This window comes from Ciona robusta, chromosome 7, assembly GCF_009617815.1.
Source record: "Ciona robusta chromosome 7, ASM961781v2".
Taxonomy (NCBI): Eukaryota; Metazoa; Chordata; class Ascidiacea; order Phlebobranchia; family Cionidae; genus Ciona; species Ciona robusta.
The window spans coordinates 2,012,484-2,032,793 of NC_143241.1; the positions used below are offsets into that span (position 1 = coordinate 2,012,484).

Genomic DNA, 20,310 nt, shown 5'->3' on the forward strand with positions numbered 1-20,310 from the left:
TAAAAACTTGAACCCACCTCGCTCCGTGGAAGCTGGATACCAAACTTGTCACCCAACGATCTGAAATAAAAAAGGAAATAAGAAATAATTGCGGTTTTCCGTTTGCGGTGATGTATAGTCGTTGAATTGTACATACGCGGCGGTAGGCAGAAAAAAATTAGCACTTTAAATATAGTTTTGATTTTTATATATTGAACAAATCTGCAATTTCTGCCGATTTATCATTTCCCAGACTTGCTCGTCATTGGGATGGGATCTACTCTTACACTATAGAATAAAACGCAGGACGAATATTTTTTACCCATACCATGAAAGTGCCTTACTGTGGCGGGAAAATAATACACTCGCATTACGGACGTTGCTTTGGTATAAATACACGGCCACGAACATGTAGGCGGTAATTCGTCAAATAGGAGGCAACGGGCGGATGTTTGTGGTTGGCAAGGTAACAATTTGCCTTGTAGCGGTACATCGTTAGGAGTTGGTAAACAATAACATAGAATAGGTTTTAAATTAAAAAATGTGCTATTTCATTAGAAAGACAGTCACTGTATGCTGTCCTCAGAAGCTAATAATGGCATAAAAGTGTAAAAAATGTAGTTAACGTAAACGTCACCTATATCGTGTGTTAGTGGGTCTATAATACCACGAACCCTATATATATAGTACAAGAATCAGAATGAATGTAACTTATTTGTCCTTACTTGGCGGAACAACGACATTAGTTATAACACGGGGTGTTCTGTTTAATACATCTCGTGTAAGCTTACAATTTACCTTGTATGTAACTTTACGGGATTATTTAGAGAGAATTTGTTCATTTTTGTTAATGCATGTCTGTTGATTTAGATTTTATATTAACCATATACGTCATCCGGGTTAAAGCAATTGTCGTTAAAAAAGTGTCTTGCCCAAGGACACATATACGCCACAATGATAGCAGTCCCAAGTGTCGACCCGGAACCTCTAGGCTAAAGCTACGGCGCCGGATAAACAGTTTAGAATAACACACAAAAGTGAAAACCTTTCCATGCTATGAACAAGACATGCTAAATAAAGCTTGCAACAAGCACGCAAGATATTTAAAAAAAAGGCAAAACACGACGTTATCAATAACAGATCACCTGTTCTTCCTCGGCACGAGTCCAGCGACGTCCTCACCGTTATGCTTGCATAAACTGATGACGACAGATAAGAGGTCGTGTCGCTCGCGGTCGACGTTTAGGATCTCGCGTAACTGACTGTGTACCAGAGTTAAGCCTTCTTTATCCGTGAAGATACCGGCAACTGTGAGCTGCGGAAAAGACCGATGTATATTTTATGATGTACAGAGTGTACTGGTTTCGATTTTAGACAAATAGGTACATACGGTGATCATGTATAATGGATTAATGGTAAAACGTTTTTAAATGACCTTTATATTTAAACTTGAATTAATACTTAATATTTGTGTTATAAAATGATCAAAACCATGTAGGTCGACAAAATGCTTCATAACTAAAGCGAGTAACGTGATGTGATGTAGCGAGACGGGGTTAGGTTAAACCTTTAGTGATTTGCCGACTTAAAGTGTTGGCTGATGACTTTAAAAATGTCAACAGCTTATGCAGTTGCGGTTACAGGTGCAGAAAAATTAGCTGTTGCCTCTCGTTCCAATTACCGCTTGATTGGCCTGAACCACATGCTCATTGGTTCTAAGCGCGCGCCGCAGGTAAGGAAAGCGAAATCCGAGCTGTGTAGGCTATATGCCGGCCCCGTCTGTTTTGTGCGAGTTTTTGCCAAAACTAAGCCGTGATACGGTATTGGGCCTACGGTATTTCTACTCGTGTCTAAGGAAACGGCGCCTCGTATCCAAAATCCGTTTACCGGGCACACACCTAAGGTTGGTGTATATACAAGTATATACAGTGTATAACATGTGGGCGTGTTCAAGATATAGGATGAACTATTAACAAAATTTACGACCTTGTAAATTAAATGTTAAATGTTAATGCTAATCGATAAATGGCAGTTTTTACACCAATTCTCATTAAACAAGTCTATCCCCACAGTTAAAAGTCCTTATGCAAACGGAAATAAATTATAACAACCTACTTTTAACACTCTAATAGCACAACGAGTGCTGTTCTGGCAACAAATGATAAGTTCCAAAGTAAAAGATTCGTGGACAGCACATACATTTGTGCGGCAGTCAACTTTATCCTCACATCGATTGAATATATTGAGGGCTGTATTACGTCATTCAGTAACCGCAAAGTCTCACACATGGGTGAGTATAGAGTGGGAAAATCGAAAATCATAAAACTACATATTTACAGCTGCGGGTTGACGAAGCAGTGAACACTGCTCAGCCAAGTTTATAATATTTCTGCTGTCTAGCCTTAAATGTTTGTTTGTGCCAGTCGTCGGAGGTTTTTAGATACTGAAAAAAGAGATTTTAGCACAGTTGCTCTGATATGAAAAAGACGCTGTTCTTCAATACCTGATATACATTTTTGCGGTTCGTTAAAAAGCATTCCCCTATTAGTTGTTGATATTTTATTGTGGTAATACTGCTAGAAAAGTTATAGAACTTCTGCTTTGTACACAATTGGCTAGCGGTTTTGCGGCGCTGTACAAAAGACAAGATAGCGAGTATATGGTTGTCGGTGTAAATGTCAGCCATTGTGTCTGTAGTGTGAAGTCGGCGGAGGAAGATAAACGTATTTGTAAGCAAATCCGAAAGGCAACGATCCGATAGTGGTGTGAGCGTCCTTTAAGTGCGTTGTCGTTTGTTGGAAGTTAAGATTGTAATCAGGGGGCTGGCTTTCCGGTACCTTGCTTCAGTAACGACAATAGATATTCATCGTTTCTGCGACAGCGCGGGTCTTGCCAAAGCGTAGAAGCGAACAAGCAGTGTTAGGAAGAAGGCAGTCTGCTTACAAAGCGCCGCCGTATTTGAACTACAGCTTAGATCGGAAGGAATAGGCCCCGCGTCGGTCGATTGTGTGCACTGATGTGGCGTACTTGAGCAGTTTGTATAGTGAAAGCTCGCCTATCGTTTGAAGTTAAAAACACATAACGATCAACGCTGACACAGCGAGATCGGAGAGCGAGAGGTTCCTAATTAAAAGGGCCGCGTAAAGTCATCTGACAGGCCACGGCACTTGAGACTCTCAGAAGCCCTGACGGAGTAATCCGTGTTAGAAAACCGCGACTGAAGAGATGTTGAAGGTTTAGCGGTAATTGCTGGTTGGAGAGTAAGTCGAGCGAAACCTGTGCCAAGATATGCGAAGAACTGCACGATTCGGTGACCAGCGCAGATGCAGCTCCGTAAACATGCGAATAGCAGTCTGCAGTTTGGGTATATCGGGCCGCTTGGCGGGATCGACCCGGCAGCGGAGTCGGAGGCGCGGGGAAAGGAAAGCAATCAAAGTAGGAAGGAAAGGCTTGTTTAAACAACTCCTTGAGTGTGCGGGTGTTAGGTGCATTTGGATTAACAGGAAAGGCCATGAAACCGCCTTGAAGTAACGATAAGAGGATGGTGTGAATGTAAGTGAGAGTGAGGGTACTTGGATCTAATTATGCGCTGAATGTATTCTAATCACAACGAAACCTTCAGCTAGTTTAAATATACTGACCGTAGAATTCGTATCTGCATAACAGATAGAACATTGACAAATAATGACAAAAAATAAGTATTCGAACAAAGTAGTATAAACAGTCTGAAGTAAATACATTGTCATGTTGAAAAACATTATCATCAATGTATACGTGGTAGTTATTTCGCGGTGAAACTACCGGAACAAAACCTTTCGTCTCGGTTGCGCGTTCACTCGAATAAAAATAGTAATGACGTCACTTAAACTTACGTCATACTTCTCTCAGCCGGATTCGTCGATACTGCGAATGGTAAGGGAAGCAGACGATAAGTATGGGCTTCACAAAATTGCCATTTAATCGACGGACAATGTTGGTAAATGCGAGGCTTCGTATGCCCGCGGCCAGGGTCGGAGATGTACGCTGTTGGCAGTCGCTACTGGAACGAATTCGCGGCGCGTCGGTAATCAATGTCATTACCAGTAACTGCAGTCGTTTAATGTTATGCAAACACTGGCGGCTAACTATGTTTGCCCTTGCGCAGAAAAAAAGGCTTCTTTGGCTGCGGTTGCCAACGACTTATTAATATGTTAATCGATGAAAAAATGTCGCACCGATAGCCGGGCTTTTCAACAGACAGGTAACCGCGCCGAGAGGTCGGGCTATAAAAAGAAACCAATACTCAGCCAATTGTTAAGGAATTAGGACCCACTTGGGGTGGGAGGTATGGCATTGTTCAGGCCAATTGGAAAGCACGGTATCCGTTGGCACGGTAATTTGCAGACCAAGCTACTTTCTCTCCAGGAGACACCGGCGTATAAGATTTAGGATTACTAAGATATTGTAACACGTTTGCCGGAAGCCATTTGCTAGCGCAAAATGACATGTTGTCACCTGGCCGAAAACGAAGCTGCCACGTTGGAATTAAGCCGGATTACAGACATGGGAACGCAGGAAGGCGAGTCGCTACAACAGATTCTAGGAGTATTGCCGGAAATATTAAGTCGGTGAGAAAAGCGACAGTTTCCGGCGCCCGTATATTGTGCGTGTGGATGCTGCTTGCTCTGCTGGCGGAACAAGCGTACTGCGACGAGCCCGAGTTATCTCATCTAAGGTACGCGAGGCTACGTGCGCCAGTTACTGTAAACGCGCATGGACCAAGCGCGACCGGTGGTGTGCAAAGGAGATATTACAGTTCGTGGAGAACGACACAAAATGCGGCGCAACAAGACGCTCCACCGGTCCAGATACTGCCAAGGCCAACCACGCGTTCAAATCGATACGCCGCGTACAGGAAGTTCCAAAGCGGGCGCTCTGTAGCTGGCAGATCGTCAAGAAGGACATCCCTAATGTCGGCCGTGAATAGGTAAGGAAAGTGGTTGTTTTGTTTGTAAGTGCCATTGCAAAAACGCCGGTAATGTTCCTTTTTATGTGAAAACCAGTTATTTAAACTCCCGAAAGACCGAGAATGAACAAAACCCACGATAAGATTCTTTATTGAAGAATGTAATAATACACACTTTGACACTCACACCCATTTTGGATGACATACTTTCAAATCTGTGTAATTCACATTCTTGAATAATACTAAACGAGAATTTTACAATTGGAGTCATAGTCGTTAACCCGGGTGGTACGTTTCATACACTTGTTACCATTACGGCTTATTTCATTGTTAAAATTTACTTTAAAAAGCACGGGCTTGGTATAAAATATTGGTACAGTTTTTTATTTCGTCATGTGCATTTTAATATTGCCGCTAATCTTCGAAAAATATAAAAAATAATATAAAATTCTATCAAAGTACAACAAAAGCCAGAAAAATTCAGGTACTTTAATGTCGCAAATGGGTTGAGTGACGATGCCGGCGTATAGTTCTTTCGCGGTAAGCTTTGTATGATTATACCGGATCTTTAATCGAGCAACGCAAACAATAGGATTACTACCGCTGGTAAACACAACGACATTAGCAGCGAGTTTAACTGTTCATGTTCTTGTGTACGGACAATGAGTGTGTGTTCATAAAAGAGTATTTTTAAAGTGTGCTGCAATGTTAGCGAGTAATGCGGCTGCTTTTTGCAACACGAGACTAAAAAAACAAACCCGAGAAAGTGGGAAAAGCGGGTAAGGAATGGAAAATATGTGGAACTGGCGGTGTCGTGGATAAGTAACATAATAACAAATATACAATCTTATTGTTACATAAATACATCGAGTACAGCGATGTAAAAAATAAAAAAGGCTCTTTTATCTTTGCTATTTTGATTCGGATCCCTGGAAACAAACTGTGTCGAAAATTCAGTGCGTATACTTCACGGGCATGAAGCACCCGACGCCCCGAGGTCGGAAACGCATGGCCGGTCGTGACTAAACATTTGAGGAATCAAATATTGACCCTGTGCGGTTATTATACCATCGTCGCTCTAAGCGCAGGTGCGACGAGCAAGGCAAACTGTTTTGGGCTCTGTTCTGGCCACTATCGGGTTCCTAACCACTCGAATGGCTTTAGGAGCGCTGGCGGAGTCTTGTCGGCTGCCCGCACGTTCACCACACACTGCGGCTGTGATGTTAGATTTGATTGCGCGGACAAACTTTGGTCGCGAGGACAAACCCGCTCAACAATAATCTAACAAGTGATTGGATTGTTCCGTGTTGGTTAAACCTTATCAGAACTACCCCGATGACGTCATATGAAATCAATTTTAAATAGTGCTTTGGAAAAAGAATCCACCGTGGAACTCTGAACTGAATCAACTAAAATAGCGGTATAGCGGTTTCCAAAGCACTAACACAGACATTTAAATTAAGACTTTGAAATATAACTTGTAAGTAACACCATTTACGGCCAAAATAGTGCTTGACAAATCGCGCTAGAAGGATTAAATACCTGGGCTCCGCAAAGCGAAAACAACACACCCAAAAAGATTGACGAAAACAGCGGAAAATTTGCCAGAAGACACCTGCGAACTAGCGTAAACATTACGTCAGCATATGGGTTGCTACGTCAGCTATGGGAATGTTGGGCACGAATCACGGTAGGGGTTCGTAACAGCGGTTTGTAATTCGCAAATATAATATATCAGAGTTTGTTAGGGATGTAAAATGCTGTAAAGGGTATATAGAGCCATTAAACAGCGTTTTTTTTTGTTTTTGTAGACTTAATGGTGTTGTATATGGTAAAGTGCATTCGGTTGGCATTAAGTATCATATAAATGAGAATAAAACACTGTTTTTCTTCCCTCAGCCATCAACCTATTATTTATTTATTTGTGTTTCGTGTTACGCAGCGGTAACTAATTGTGGATATGTCTGCGGAAACTCCTAAGTATCTTAGCAATGCGTCAGATTGTCTGTGCAGGCAAAGGCACCCAAGGGAAAGTGGTGTCGAAGCAGCATTTAACTCCCGTATTGAACATTGAACCCAGCAGTAATTGGCTTACTCGGACTGTGCGATGGTATGGCCTTGTCTAAGTTTATGCCGCGGGCATTCGTCGATCAAAAATACAAAACTGCTTGACGTGTAAGCAATCGACTATAGAATGGAGAAATGAGTTGTTTTTTAACCCTTATCAACCTATAATAAGAGAAATATAAAACAGCAAATGTCGTAGAAGACAATAAGCGCCGGATTAAAATAAGGCGAGTGCTTTTTAATTTTGCGTCATACATGCGTTAAAACGTGATGTAAACGGTTACAGTAATTAGTGGTGCAAATATAATCAATCTACGAACGCTGTCTCGTGCGGAAACTGACCTTCAAATATGTTACGTCGGTGCCCGGGCAACACGGGTCATGTGTAAGGAGAGATTCGGCCTCAGCTGAATACAATGACTTGCCTTGTTCGCCTAAACCGCGTTACGGACAACAGATACTTTCAATGCGCTACGGTTTGAGGCAACGCCTTGGGTGCAGAAATTGCGGCTTGTATACAATACGACTGGAGGGTGAGTTTACGGTTGCAACGTAAAACGTCGGCGGGAACACATAGACCTTGATGTGGTGCTGAGGTATAAATAGGCCGTGTACTAACAAGGTTTGGGTACGGCTACAGGAAATCGAAGAGTTATTAACGGCTGGGTTGCGGGTTTGAATACTGCTGGTAACGCAATTTGCTATTCGCCATCTACTGTTTAAAATCATGACAAAGTAATGGCTTTACTGCGAAGCGTGGACATTTGCACGAAGCTTGCAAAGCAACGATTAACATTGCTGTGGTGTAAAAAGTTGCAATTGAAAATAGTCGTAAAACTTGTCGCTGGAGATAAAAATTACATTCTGCGCCACCCATAAGAATGTAAACCATAGTTATACTGTGGCATGGCGAGTATTTTCACCGCAATGGCTTATATAATGAGACTCTGTTGCTTCTGGAACATAACTCTGGCATTGATAACGGTGCTTGGAATCGGTATCAGCAGCAAACTTGCGGTGAGACGATGTTGCATGAAAACGAGACAGCCGCCCGCGGCTAATGAATCATGATATGCGAATGCTTGGTGCTTTAAACGAGGCGGAAGTTGGCTTTGCTTATCACACAAAACAAAACACAGAACTCTGCTTACAAAAAAAACACCAATAAACAAAGTCCTGGCACGAGCTTGCAGTTTGAAAGCGTTTCCATAGACTGTATATGCGTCAACATCAGTCTGCTGTATTTAAGGCATCGTAGCGCCCATGCACAAAATTCACCAACCTTTTTTCTTTTTTAATCAAACCGTATATACGTTCACACCCGCCTGTGGGAGCAGGTGATTTTTGCAACTTCAACGCTTAAAACAGCTCTTATTCCGTTAACGGGTCCTAAGGATAAGGTCAAGCAGCTCCACACAGCTACGGAATGACCTCGTTAACGCAGATTTATCTTAATTCAAGTCTAAGTTGCCATAACAAGGTTTTGCTTGAGAACGATACCGGATCCTAAGTTTTGAGCAAAGTTTATGGGTGGGATACTCAATACTCATACATACAGACGTAAAATCCAATACTTTCCGCCAGGCTTAAACAAATTACGAAGTATTTCTATAACCCACTGACGTACAATTTTTGTAATTTACACTTCAGTAATGACGTAAGAGCTCTCTTTTGGTAATACGATGTATACATTTGTTTGACAGAAACTTCGTTAAACGACAAATTATGGTTTCTCGCTTTAAAACCACAAGTTTTGAAAGCGAAAATGTCGTTTATCAACGAGAGTTTTTTAAAAAACATGATGTAATATATAAATTAAATATATGTTATTTACAAATGAGTTGCGCAAGATTGTATACCACATATTTGGGTAATATCTTGTATAAACAAAAGCAAAGTTACATATCAAACTTTCAACAAAATCACTCGTATGGTCCTAATTTTTTTAACCCGATGCAAATTTTTTTTTCTTTTTTGATAAAGTTTAACCATCGTTGACTTATTTCAGACTCCAAGACCAGATTCCAGCCCTACAGACCTCAATCGGCCACCAAAAGAAACGAAAGTAAGTGTTTTTAACTTAGTTAAGTATAACGTGCAGTGCTGTCAATACAGCGCAATGTAAAATACATAAATACCAAGCCAAAAACGCGTGTTAATGGTCTGGAGTAAAGTGAACTAACCATTTTTTTATAGTCGACGCATTTTGCAACATATAACGAAGACAAAGACAGCAGTGCGAAAGCTACAAGGGACCTGCAACGAACTGGGAAAAAATATTACCACCACGAGCGTCCGTTTGCAGCGGTTTATCGGAGAGTTTCACAAGTAAGTGGGGAGGGGGTGGGGTATATGTAGCAATTTTGGTTGCGTAATGTTAAACTGTCGGCTGGGTATAGTTGTCGGTTGGCTGAAGCAACCGTGTTTACTGTCTGTCTTATAAGGGTATCCCTGGCTGTCCAGACATACAACAATGGGAAATCGACTGTCGCACCCGCCATGCACGGAATTTAATCTGCGGATTTGCGATTGGATCTGGTGGCAAAACGTACCCCGCGTAGTTGTAACTCGATAGGAACTGTCGCAGACGACATGAGACTGTACAAGATACAGTGTATCGCATTTGGGAGGGGTGGCATGAGTGACGTGGAAATATATTTGTTTTCGTACCAACATTATTAATTAAAGATCTCTGAAATGCGCTGTATTTGCTTATATTTTAAACTTGAAAGCTTCCGTAAATGGAAAACTGCTATAGGAAAATCCACACCTAAATAGGAAATTACGATACTGGTATGGTGCCTTATACCCCCTTTGACCGGATTTGGGCCCAATACCTATTGTCAAATACACTGGGAAAATAAGCGTAATATACCTTACACGGATCGATTCAAACGCGATTCGTGGTGTGGGCAATTAAAGTATGAGGTCGTCTGTTGAACCTGGGAAACGGACGAGGCCTGTCGGCATAGGAAGAGGTTACAACACGGGCGGTCGGAAAACTGCGAACGAAACAACGTTTTTATTATTCCAAATGGTTGTGCTTGTTTAAGCTAGCCGTATATCACTGCCGGGTCGGCGGTCTGTATTCTCGGTTCTCGGAGACCGCAGGTATTTCAATATATCAAACGTGTTATGGAACGAAGGCGCAGTGCCGCAACTCGCTGGGCAAGCACGCGAGATATGTGATATTATTGAAGGCTGCGGCAGAAAGGGTAATAAAACAACACAATACGCGAACTGAGAAATGCTATAACGCCTACAACGTATGCACACATTTTTAAAGTGGTGGACCATTGGTAAAACGAGAGTTATTTCAGTAACTCAACCAAAACGGTAAGAGGGTTTTGCTGAAAAACATAAACAGTACATGATCATAAGAAAACCTGCACTTTGCACAAATGCCTTTTTTTTAAAACAGTCATACGGATTCATCACAAACAGATTAAAGCGGATACATACGAAATGTTTAACTAAATGTATAGCTTTTATAGCTCACTTTGCGAATTTTGTTTCTGAATTTGTATTTCTATTTCTGCAACGAATTTTGTATCCCATAGTCACCAGGCTGCTGCGAGAGAACGTATGGAACAGATAGAGGATCACCAGACCACGCAAGATCAACGACATTTTCAATTATATGAGAAAGCGATAAATAATTCGGCCGATATATCTCAACTACAGGTTTGTAGAGATGCATTTAAAAAAATAACAAGGCGAAAAAATTTAGGTTGCCAAAAAGATCCCAGTTTGCCAAAGAAATAATGTGCACGTCGTATAATTAGCACAATTTAAATTGAACTATCCCTTTAAAAGCAAAAACGGACAAACAAAAATAACAAATAAAACGGTTTTTGGTCACCTATCTTAGGCCTTAAGCTAAGACACCTTTTAAAGCCAATAAAAAATTTTCAAATTTAATGCATTACTTAACAAAAATATATGTTTCGGTAGGCTGAGTTAGATGATGTAAGTCAGCGGATTGACGAGATATCTGAAGACAAAGAAAGGCAGAGCGGGAATGGCAAGGTAAGTAAACCAATGCAATTTACCATGGTGTGAGTTCAACGTTTACTTTACTGGAGATGATACTGACGGATTGCCGGGATACGGTGGTTTACAAAATCGCGCTGAAAATGGTGCAAGGAATTGAAGCTTTTAAGTCGCGTGTCAGAACGTAACGCTACTGAACTTATAAGGCGACGACCGTGAGAACTTAGGTCATAGTTCGCCAGGCCTTGGAATAACAAGGATTGTTTTAAATGACCCAAACATAACTGACATTTATGATGTATCCAACTATGGTGGTAAAGGTAGGAATGGTGAGAACAGATAACAGACTTGTGTTTTTGAAATATGAACTGACTCTGCAATGCAAGTAAAATGCAGCTAATTTTAGGGGTTACGACTATAGGGTGTTGTTTTAGGTCTGTGGTTATATAAGAGCATAGCCACATTAGCCAGGCACTGCGGTAAAAAGCCCGCAGGTTGGCTTTTCTCGCCACTTCCTAACCTGTGTCTTATTTGTGGCCAACTGGGTGTAAATGTCTCTACATTGAGGAGACCATAGAACCCTTGAATGTCAGCCATGCGAGAGACGATAACATTTGCTTTACGCAGAGCCAGGACGACATCACACTAAGAGAAGAGATAGCCGATGTTCGGAATGAGATGGCCCAACAACATAACACATTCAACGAATTTCGGGTGAGTCGGGAAGTTTGTTTCACGCTTAGTCGGCCGAGCGATTTGTAGCCTTCAACGAACAAGAGCGCTATTTTAATTACCCTTAGGTTCATCGCGGGCCAGAACGTCGTATTGTGTCAGCTTTATGGTTTCCTAAACTCGTGGAAGCTGTTTCAGTTTGTCTTACGTAGTTTTTACCGGAAAAGTGACTCGTTTGGTCCACCTAAAACTACTTTCGAAACAGAGAGTAACCTTGTTTATGAAAAAAACATACCAAGCGATAGACGCGACAGCAACATATAGTTCGTGTAGAACACTGCATTTATGTCAAACTAAAAGGTTTTTATCATAGGAACAAGTCAACACCGAAGTCGAAAGTTTAACAGCGGAAAGACAAGCTACGTCACAGAAAATCAGCGCCAGCTCTCAACTACTGAGGCAAGGATTTAGTGAGCAGCTTACACTGGTCACTGCGTCGGTCAACGATAATCGTGGAACGCTGGAAATGTAAGTTATGACGCGGTGGATATTGAGATGCGCTTGACAAGAAAAATTTATGGAATTTTATAACTTCATATTACAGTTAATTAAAATTGAAATATTAGGGGTTTTAAATGGTGGGCAAATGTGAGACAGTTTTAATCTGGACCTATGTTTGCATACGTGATATAGGGTGGACATGTGGAATGCAGCCATTGAATTGCGTTCCTGTACATATTGCCAGAATGTGTCATAACATATACGAACACACGGGTGGTATGTGGACGCCAAATAGATTACATACTTGAATGTGTCATGGACTTATTTACAGAACAAGGCTATATATTGCGTAAGAACGTGTGTTACCGGCGATAGTTCCCTACGAATTACAAAGCAAATATAAGTGTTTGTTTAACTTGACATAGAATAAAGCGATAAATAAGCATTGTAGTGTGTACATATATGTAATGATAAGAAATTATATAGCAATTCCTAATTTCTTGGAAAATTCTCCAAGATTTCATATGTACCGCGATTAGGTTAAGATGTTAAGTTGTTTTTTAGACACGCTGAAAAGCTTCGGGAATTAAAGGAAAAGGAGGCAAGGTTAAGAGCAGACCTCGACTCTGCGACAGAAGAAAGGAGAAGATTGGAAGAAAGGATCGGGGAAAATGAAGCAGCGACGCGGGGACTCCAGCAGCGAAATGCGGCCAACTTGTCGAGGAAGGTCGAAGAACAGGTGATGATGCATTGAGTGGTTATAATCGGCGAAAGGTGGTTAGTTGCACACCTGGGTTAAGTTTAAGAAATCTGGCCGAAGCGGAGGTGGTTAAAGTTGATGTAAGAGCTAGGTAAGTATATTGGGTGTACTGATTGATATAGGGAGCGGCCGATAGGGGTGGGAAAGTAGGGCAACACGTGAAAATAGATTGAAGGGGTTTACATGGTGAGAGCTGAATAGGGTTAGGGCAGGGAAGGTAACATATATGGCCACATTGACCATATTTGGGTGATGCGCGAAGTATGATAGGATAGTTTGATTTATTTCGGCAAATGTGGAGGCAATGTGTTTCTGCTTATACATGGTTACCGCGCATAGGACAAGTCTGAGTTGGGTAAATAAGGTACGGCCGTCGATCATGAATTGATCAAACACATAATGCTTGTTTTTGTTGGGACTGTATCAGAGAATCGGCGCCAAGGTTCTATATCAAAGAGCAGTTTTGCTTTTTGCACTGGTGATTAATGAAGAGGGGATTAGAACTTTTGGCGGTGCCAGCTGCATTGGTGAAGTGCAAACGTAGCGTGTACACCATGCACGTGCATGAATGATCCATCAGTCGCAGTTATATTACGTGGGTGGGCCGCTTGGAAATAACACGAAGTGGGAAAGCGGGGACGAGGCGACGTATTTTGACAAATTGGTTGCCGGGATGTTTGTAATTCGAGCGCCGCTGCAGGAGAGACGAAAATAAGTGGCAATTGGTTCGGATTGAGCCTGCCTGTTTACTCCGCGCTTGGTTTCCTTTAGCGCATTATGCCTTAACCGCTGTACCTCTACAGACACGTTCCCTGGTGTCCAGGCATGTGGGAACTTTGACCGCAGCTATCAATGGACTTAATACGAGCGTACGGTACAACCAGTACCATCAGGAGTCATGCGCTACGAGGATAGAAGCCGTGGAAGAGGTGAGTGGCCGTTTGTTTCATGTTTAATTAGATTATGGCCAGTTTCGCACTGTTAGGGTCATTGAACGCCGCCTTTAGGAAGGTCGTGCCAATAACAGCGGGTGTGCCATGGATGCGAGCCCGTTTAAAACACAAACCACGGACTTATTTTTTCCCACGGACTTATTTTATCTATCAATCACACGAGATGCGAAACAGCCATGATGCGTTTGGGAAGAGAACAATTGACGTACTGTGTCTGGTGGCTCGGGGCAAGCGAGTACGAATGTTGTCCAAGCATTAGTTCAGCGATTCGTAAACCCTCCCGTTTCTAATCATCATACAAGCGTTACAAAGCGCCCTGCGTGCGAGAAGTAGGGGGGCGATGACAGAAAGCTGAAATACGACACTGAGAATTCGTGGGGTTATAAAACAGAGGACACATTTTGCTGGGACAGGTTTAGCCGCAATAAGGCATTGCTTCATTTGCCGTAATTGCTTCACTAAGTGATTTCAGTTTGTTTTTCTCCTCGTAAAACAATGCGGTTTGGGCGAGTTAAACAGAAGATGTTACACGATATGCTGGTGGTTAGATACTCGTTTTGTTAGCGGACAGATCACACGAATGAATTGTTAAGATAATGCGTTGGAGGTGCTCCATATTTTACCTTCATCTAATCCACCATCGAAATGTGAATTACTGGGGTCATTTGTGTTTGTTGTTTTTTTCGTAAAAAGGATGACAGAAGTAACTAAACTTTTACAACGTGGATGTACTATCATGTGCGTGAGTCTTACCGAGTTGCATGTTTACTTTGGGGCATGGGAAAGTGGGCAGCCCGATGACCCTGAAAATGCGATACCTTTTACCCGAAACGAACAAACAAACTGTAAGTCTAATGCGACTAAAATTTCGTTGTGAACTTTACAGGACCTGCTAGCGTTGACGGAACGCCTGGATACCTACGTTACTGGGACATTGGCACCCAGGATAAAGCATCGTGGTGCAACCATTCAAAGAAATATTCAGATTCGTTATAACGTGAGCTCGACCCATGGACCACACCATTTGCCGGTGAGAAAAAGGAAATTCTATATCAAAATGAGGTTAAAAGCTAAAGAAACACTTAAGCTGTTTGCACCGATTAAAGGATTAAACTGTTCGTCCCCGTTTTAATTAAAGAGCAATTATTTCCATTTAAATTTCATTTTTCGGCGAAAATTAAGACCGATGGTTGTACTATATGTTACAAGCATGGATACTATAATGAAAAGTTGTGTAAATTTGATTCACATTTAGAATGAATTACGGCAGCTGTTGATGGGACGACCTAGCCTTCGTACACAAGTTGAAATCCAAAGGACGGGACCAACAGCATTGGTATGTTAGTTTGCTATTACATGATAGTTTGCTTTCACGGGAAGTCATTATCTATTAATCATAAACCCACGAACCAAACAAGTGGCGATCATGGCCTAACTGCCCGTCGCTTCGTGATCGGATTTGATCTAATTGCAAAGAATGAAGTTTCTCGGCGGTTTAATCGCTATCTTAAGATCAGAGAAAAGGTTAGCTGGAAAAGTTAACCAGTGTTGAAATTGACGTCATGTTAACGGCTCATTACGAAGTATGAGCGCATAGGTTAACCGAGTGGACAAATAGAATGTGTTGAGGTCACGGTTACTAAAGCCGCTGACGGAGATTTAACAACAAAAACAGAATAAAAATAAGGAGATATTATTGCGTAGGTTAGCTCGAAGCAGTTCAGGCTACGTAACCTGTGTTATGACAACGCTTTGACGCGCCCTGTAAACAAAACAGTAAACTCGCAGCAAATTTTGCTGCTTTGACCTCGCGTGCTTTCTTCAAGGCTGTTACGTTACTGGTTATCCGCTTGTGGCGGAGGAGGCCGTTTAAAGTAATTCGCTGAAGTGTAAAACGAGATTTAATGCTTGTTTTTTGAAGGCTGTACAAACTGGTATGGAGGAACGACTGGAGCGTCTATCCAGGACGATGCGTCATTACAACAAAAAGCTCATGAACGTGACGTCACTGGTGCAGACAATGACTGGTGACGTCAGAACGTTGGCAATGAGAACTGCGCACTACTTTAACGTGATAAATGTGCAAGGAAGCGTGATAAGAAAGCAAAACGAAACTCTGGCGTGGCTCGTCGCCAAGGTGGGTTTATTGTTGTTACGAATCGCCTCAGATAAGCTCGTTGACCTATCCGACAAAGTTGCCATTCTCATGACAACATATGGGCAAACATAGCCATTGTATAAGAAGAGATTGCAACATAGCTATAATGCCAGTTGTAAAATACTTGCTGTTTTTTCTCTGGTCCAAATTATAACGGGTTGTATTTTCACAGCAACGCATGCAAGAAATTGATATCCGAGGCATGACGGGTGATCTAGCGTCCGAGCAAGATACAGTTATGAAGTTAATAACGATAGTCACGAATCTGGCAGGCCAACTACGGCGCCCCATACCACAGAGTAGAGGTAGTGAAGCTTCTATGTTATACGAGTGCCTGTGGTGTGCCTTGAACGACCTGATCGCATCGGTGTGCGCAATTCAATTGCGGTTGGTGTACTTAAAATAAGACGTACGCGTCATAGAAGAGCATGGGAGGAGTTTGGACCGAGTTAGTCGGCAGGCGCCTGTAGTGACAGAAACAATTCGATCGAGTCGAATCAATGACGGCAGAAGCACGAGACGGTAGTTCTGCATTGACCATTTTTGGCGACCGTTCGCGACCTAAATACGATGCCAATCTTGTGTACTTGACTTTTATTGTGTATTTGCCAGACTGCCACGATCTTTGGATGTCTGGCCACCGGAAGAGCGGAGTCTACACGATCGTACGGGACATGACGACGAAACCTATATACTGCAATATGACCGAAACAGCTGGCTGGACCGTTTTACAGCGAAGAGGAGACGGCACTCAAGACTTTGACCGAGGTAGAGAATAAGCAAGCGAACTAAATTTAGACTTGAAAAACACAAGCGATTGATTCTTATTTGCAATCGTTCACAGTTTCGATGTTACTGCTTGGCACAAACAGTTCAAAAGCCAACTCAATCCAATCAGACACACATTGTTAACTTAATAATTCGCACAGGTCGACTAAGTGTCGTCAATCCATGTTAATGTGTATAGAACTTCGGGGTAAAATCGACACCGTTAACAGTTAGCACATAGTATAAATATTTTCTAATGGTGTTTTAACAATAACAACGCACTTTTAGAAGCGTGACGACACAGTTATAAAATTCTTTAAGCATAAATAATATATTGAAATCCTGCGTAATCTTACCCCACCCTACTATACATTATTTAACGAGAAATGAGTAAAAATGACAAGCGAAAACAAGAGCGACAATTTAAATCCTTCGGGTTAGGTAGGAATTTGAGGGTTAAGTACACCGTATACTGGTTTCATTGGCAAATACACACGAACGCAAGCCTAGAGATAACGGTTAAACCTGGTATCGATCATTACAGCTTATTATCTTGACTTATCCAAAGCCCTGTTTTTCAGAGTGGCCACAATACAAGGAAGGTTTTGGAAGCATATATGGGGAGCATTGGTTGGGACTTGATATAATAAGGTACTTGTCGCTTAGCTTTTAATGACTACAATGAGCTTAGTTGCAAATACCGATATTCCTTAATTCCTAAGCATTCACTTTTTTGTAGTAGAAACGTCTTTAAAATAACATTTAACGATTAATATTCTCGAATTTCAATGATAATGTAACACAATCACCCAAAGCTTTAACAAACATTTAGACCTATATTTTTTTAGACAAAAACATATTTGGACTTATCTTTTAGACGTCTCTTAGCCTAAGACTACTTTATTTAAAACTACATTTGTTTGGATTTCTGGAATATGATGTGGACGCCTATTTACGTATCCCTAGGAAGTTACAGTATCACAATTCAATATATTTAGGTGGATGACACACGGTCGTTCATACACGCTTATGATACAGACGGAGGATTGGATGGGAAACGTCAAGTATGCCATGTACGACCAGTTCGCCGTATTCGGACAAAACTATGTGTTATCGGTAAGCATGTTTTGAGCAGGAGGGCAAGCTGAGAGGAGGCCAAGCAAAAATAGAGTGAACATAATTGGGGACTGCGCCTTGCCGTGGTTATTATAAGACTGTTGCGAGTCGGCAGCTTTTACCACAAGTCTGTTCTCCTAGTTTGTATATGTCTGATAGGGTATATTTACACCGTAGACGACCTAGCACAATGGATTTTTGTAGATCGTCTGACACTGGAAATTCCCACGAGATTAATTGATGTAAGTTTTTGTTCAGATCGCAGGTTACAGCGGAGGGGCGGGAGATTCAATGACGAAATGCAACGACCGACCGTTTCAAGTGCGAGAAGACAGCCGTGAAATGACGATAACGACTGAGTCGGCGTGTACGAATACTAGGAGGGGAGGTACGGTATACTATATATATTGTGTGTTATTCAATATTGGTTAGATAATATGGTAACACTCGCTTATGAGCTGGGTATAAGGCAAAAGTTGGCCTAGTACCCCAGGTACCGATGTGTGTTACTAGTTGCGAATCAAAGACAATGGTATCGTTGTTTATTAAAGGTTGGTGGTTTCCCGAAGACTGCGGACAAGCAAACCCGAACGGTCCGTACCGGATCAAACCGGATATATCGGAAGGGGGAGAAGAAGAAGGGAATGGGATAAACGATCCTACGCTCATGTTCTTTTGGATGTCGTGGCAAAAAGAAGCGAATCCGATCAAATCGATTTCGATGCAAATGGTGCCGAGGGAGGCGCTGGTAGAAAATGTTTTCTCCACGCTCCCGGAGAGCGAGAATCGATTAGAGGAAGAAGAGGAAGAAGAAGAAGAAAGAGTAGTTGGAGGGTGGTCGGAAGGAGGCACGACACTAAATAGCATCGACGGTAGTGACGTCGACCAATATCCCGAGTATGAGGCGCAAGCGGGGCACGAGACGCACCGAGTCACAGTGCAGTCCGTAAATCCATGAGCCGAGACGCGGGGAAACTGGTTTCCTTCGCCGATCGCCCGGAAAGCGTTGCTGGTCAAGGTGAAGCATGGTGACTGCCTCAGCCCTACGTTAATCACCGACGTTGCGTTCAAAACGACCATGTCGACTTAAAATACTGCCATACGATGACCATGTTGCGTCATTCCTCAAAGCCATGCGTCGTACACACGACAGAACAAGCCAAGCCTAATTTAATTAGTGCAAGGTGCTCAGTTAAACTCGCCACACCTCAGCTTCGGCATTTGTAAAGGACACACACGCGGCCAAGTTGTAATATTAATTCACACTTTTTATTCTATTTGCCTTTTCCTACCTTGTCTGTGCGCGCGCGAACTCCACGTATTCTACGCAATTTATATTTCAGAACGTATTTCGACGACGAAATATAATATAAAAAAAACATCTGCCTCGTACTTTTGTTCAATTGCTACAAACCGGAAAAGCTTATAGACATTACACAGGTTAAAATCGAGTAAAACAACAACCCAAGGCCAAAACGGCACGGACACAGCATTCCGTGAATGACTGTGGTTACTGGATACCTTAGACTTTGTTTTGTACAGGAGTGTTCACGTTTAATATATTGGCACTTAATGATAAACAGCCATAAGTATAAGTAGAAGTATATACCCTCACCGTGATAGGATCGCCAGGAGTTTAACAACTAGTGCCGGCATTCTCCCAAGACTACAATCATACGATTTAAAAACTTTACTTTTATCAGCATAGACTTACTACAAGCAACCCCTCTGTTCACTTTAAACCTATGATGAGTAATAGTGACACGTTGATCACCTTTACAACGAACAAAGCTTCTTTCAATGCGCTGTAATTACGGCTACGCATTTTTGGCTATGACGCAATTGCAACATTGATGATCGCATACGAACTTTTTTAGCATTATAACGTAAGCAAACAGATTTTATCAGATTTCTTACCAGAGTCCATGATCATGCAAACGAATTGTTGAGTAACATTGTATCTGGCGTCTCCGAAATAATGTTAGCATTACTTTACCAGCAAAAACTGGTTCGAATAACTGCTATACAATTTTTGCCTGTTTTTATCGTATAGATGGACTACGAAACTAATTTGGTTTATCTCAACGTCGGTGGGTATTGTTTCATAACAACCGCCACACAAATCACGTTTCACGCAACAGCACGACTTTTGTGAAAGAGGAAACCAGGAATTACCGCTGCATGGCTTATCTAAGTAATCACATTCGTTCTCCTAACTCCTTCCAACAGGCAGGAACAATTTATACATTGTGCGAAAAGCGGACGCTTAACGGGCCTGCATAATACACTACACCCATGCACAGTTGTACTCTAGCGCCGTCTGACGGCCAAGGAAACAAACTGTTACTTACTGCCTCGTCATAGAAAACCCATAGTAACACGCAATGCCTATTTTAGC

General features: G+C 42.0%; 2 protein-coding genes across 3 annotated transcripts in view; one reads left to right on the forward strand and one right to left on the reverse strand.

The window, feature by feature from the left end:
- Positions 1-20,310, reverse strand: part of LOC149733409 (regulator of nonsense transcripts 2-like) — a 36,903-nt gene that overhangs the window by 14,163 nt on the left and 2,430 nt on the right. For both annotated transcript variants that reach the window (XM_089881925.1, XM_089881924.1), the window contains exons 7-8: positions 1,125-1,294; positions 18-60 (exon numbers count right to left, since the gene is read on the reverse strand). In XM_089881925.1, coding sequence (XP_089738051.1) covers positions 18-60; positions 1,125-1,294 — 213 coding nt within the window. The remainder of the gene's footprint in view (positions 1-17; positions 61-1,124; positions 1,295-20,310) is intronic.
- Positions 2,940-19,159, forward strand: LOC149733410 (uncharacterized). The gene is made up of 19 exons (XM_089881927.1): positions 2,940-3,531; positions 3,868-4,945; positions 9,000-9,056; positions 9,188-9,319; positions 10,552-10,675; positions 10,946-11,020; positions 11,612-11,698; positions 12,030-12,184; positions 12,722-12,896; positions 13,721-13,846; positions 14,757-14,900; positions 15,126-15,206; positions 15,792-16,007; positions 16,201-16,333; positions 16,641-16,796; positions 17,378-17,447; positions 17,795-17,912; positions 18,171-18,300; positions 18,464-19,159. Exons 2-19 carry the CDS (start codon positions 4,464-4,466, stop codon positions 18,868-18,870), a joined length of 2,868 nt encoding a protein of 955 aa, XP_089738053.1. The 5' UTR covers positions 2,940-3,531; positions 3,868-4,463; the 3' UTR covers positions 18,871-19,159.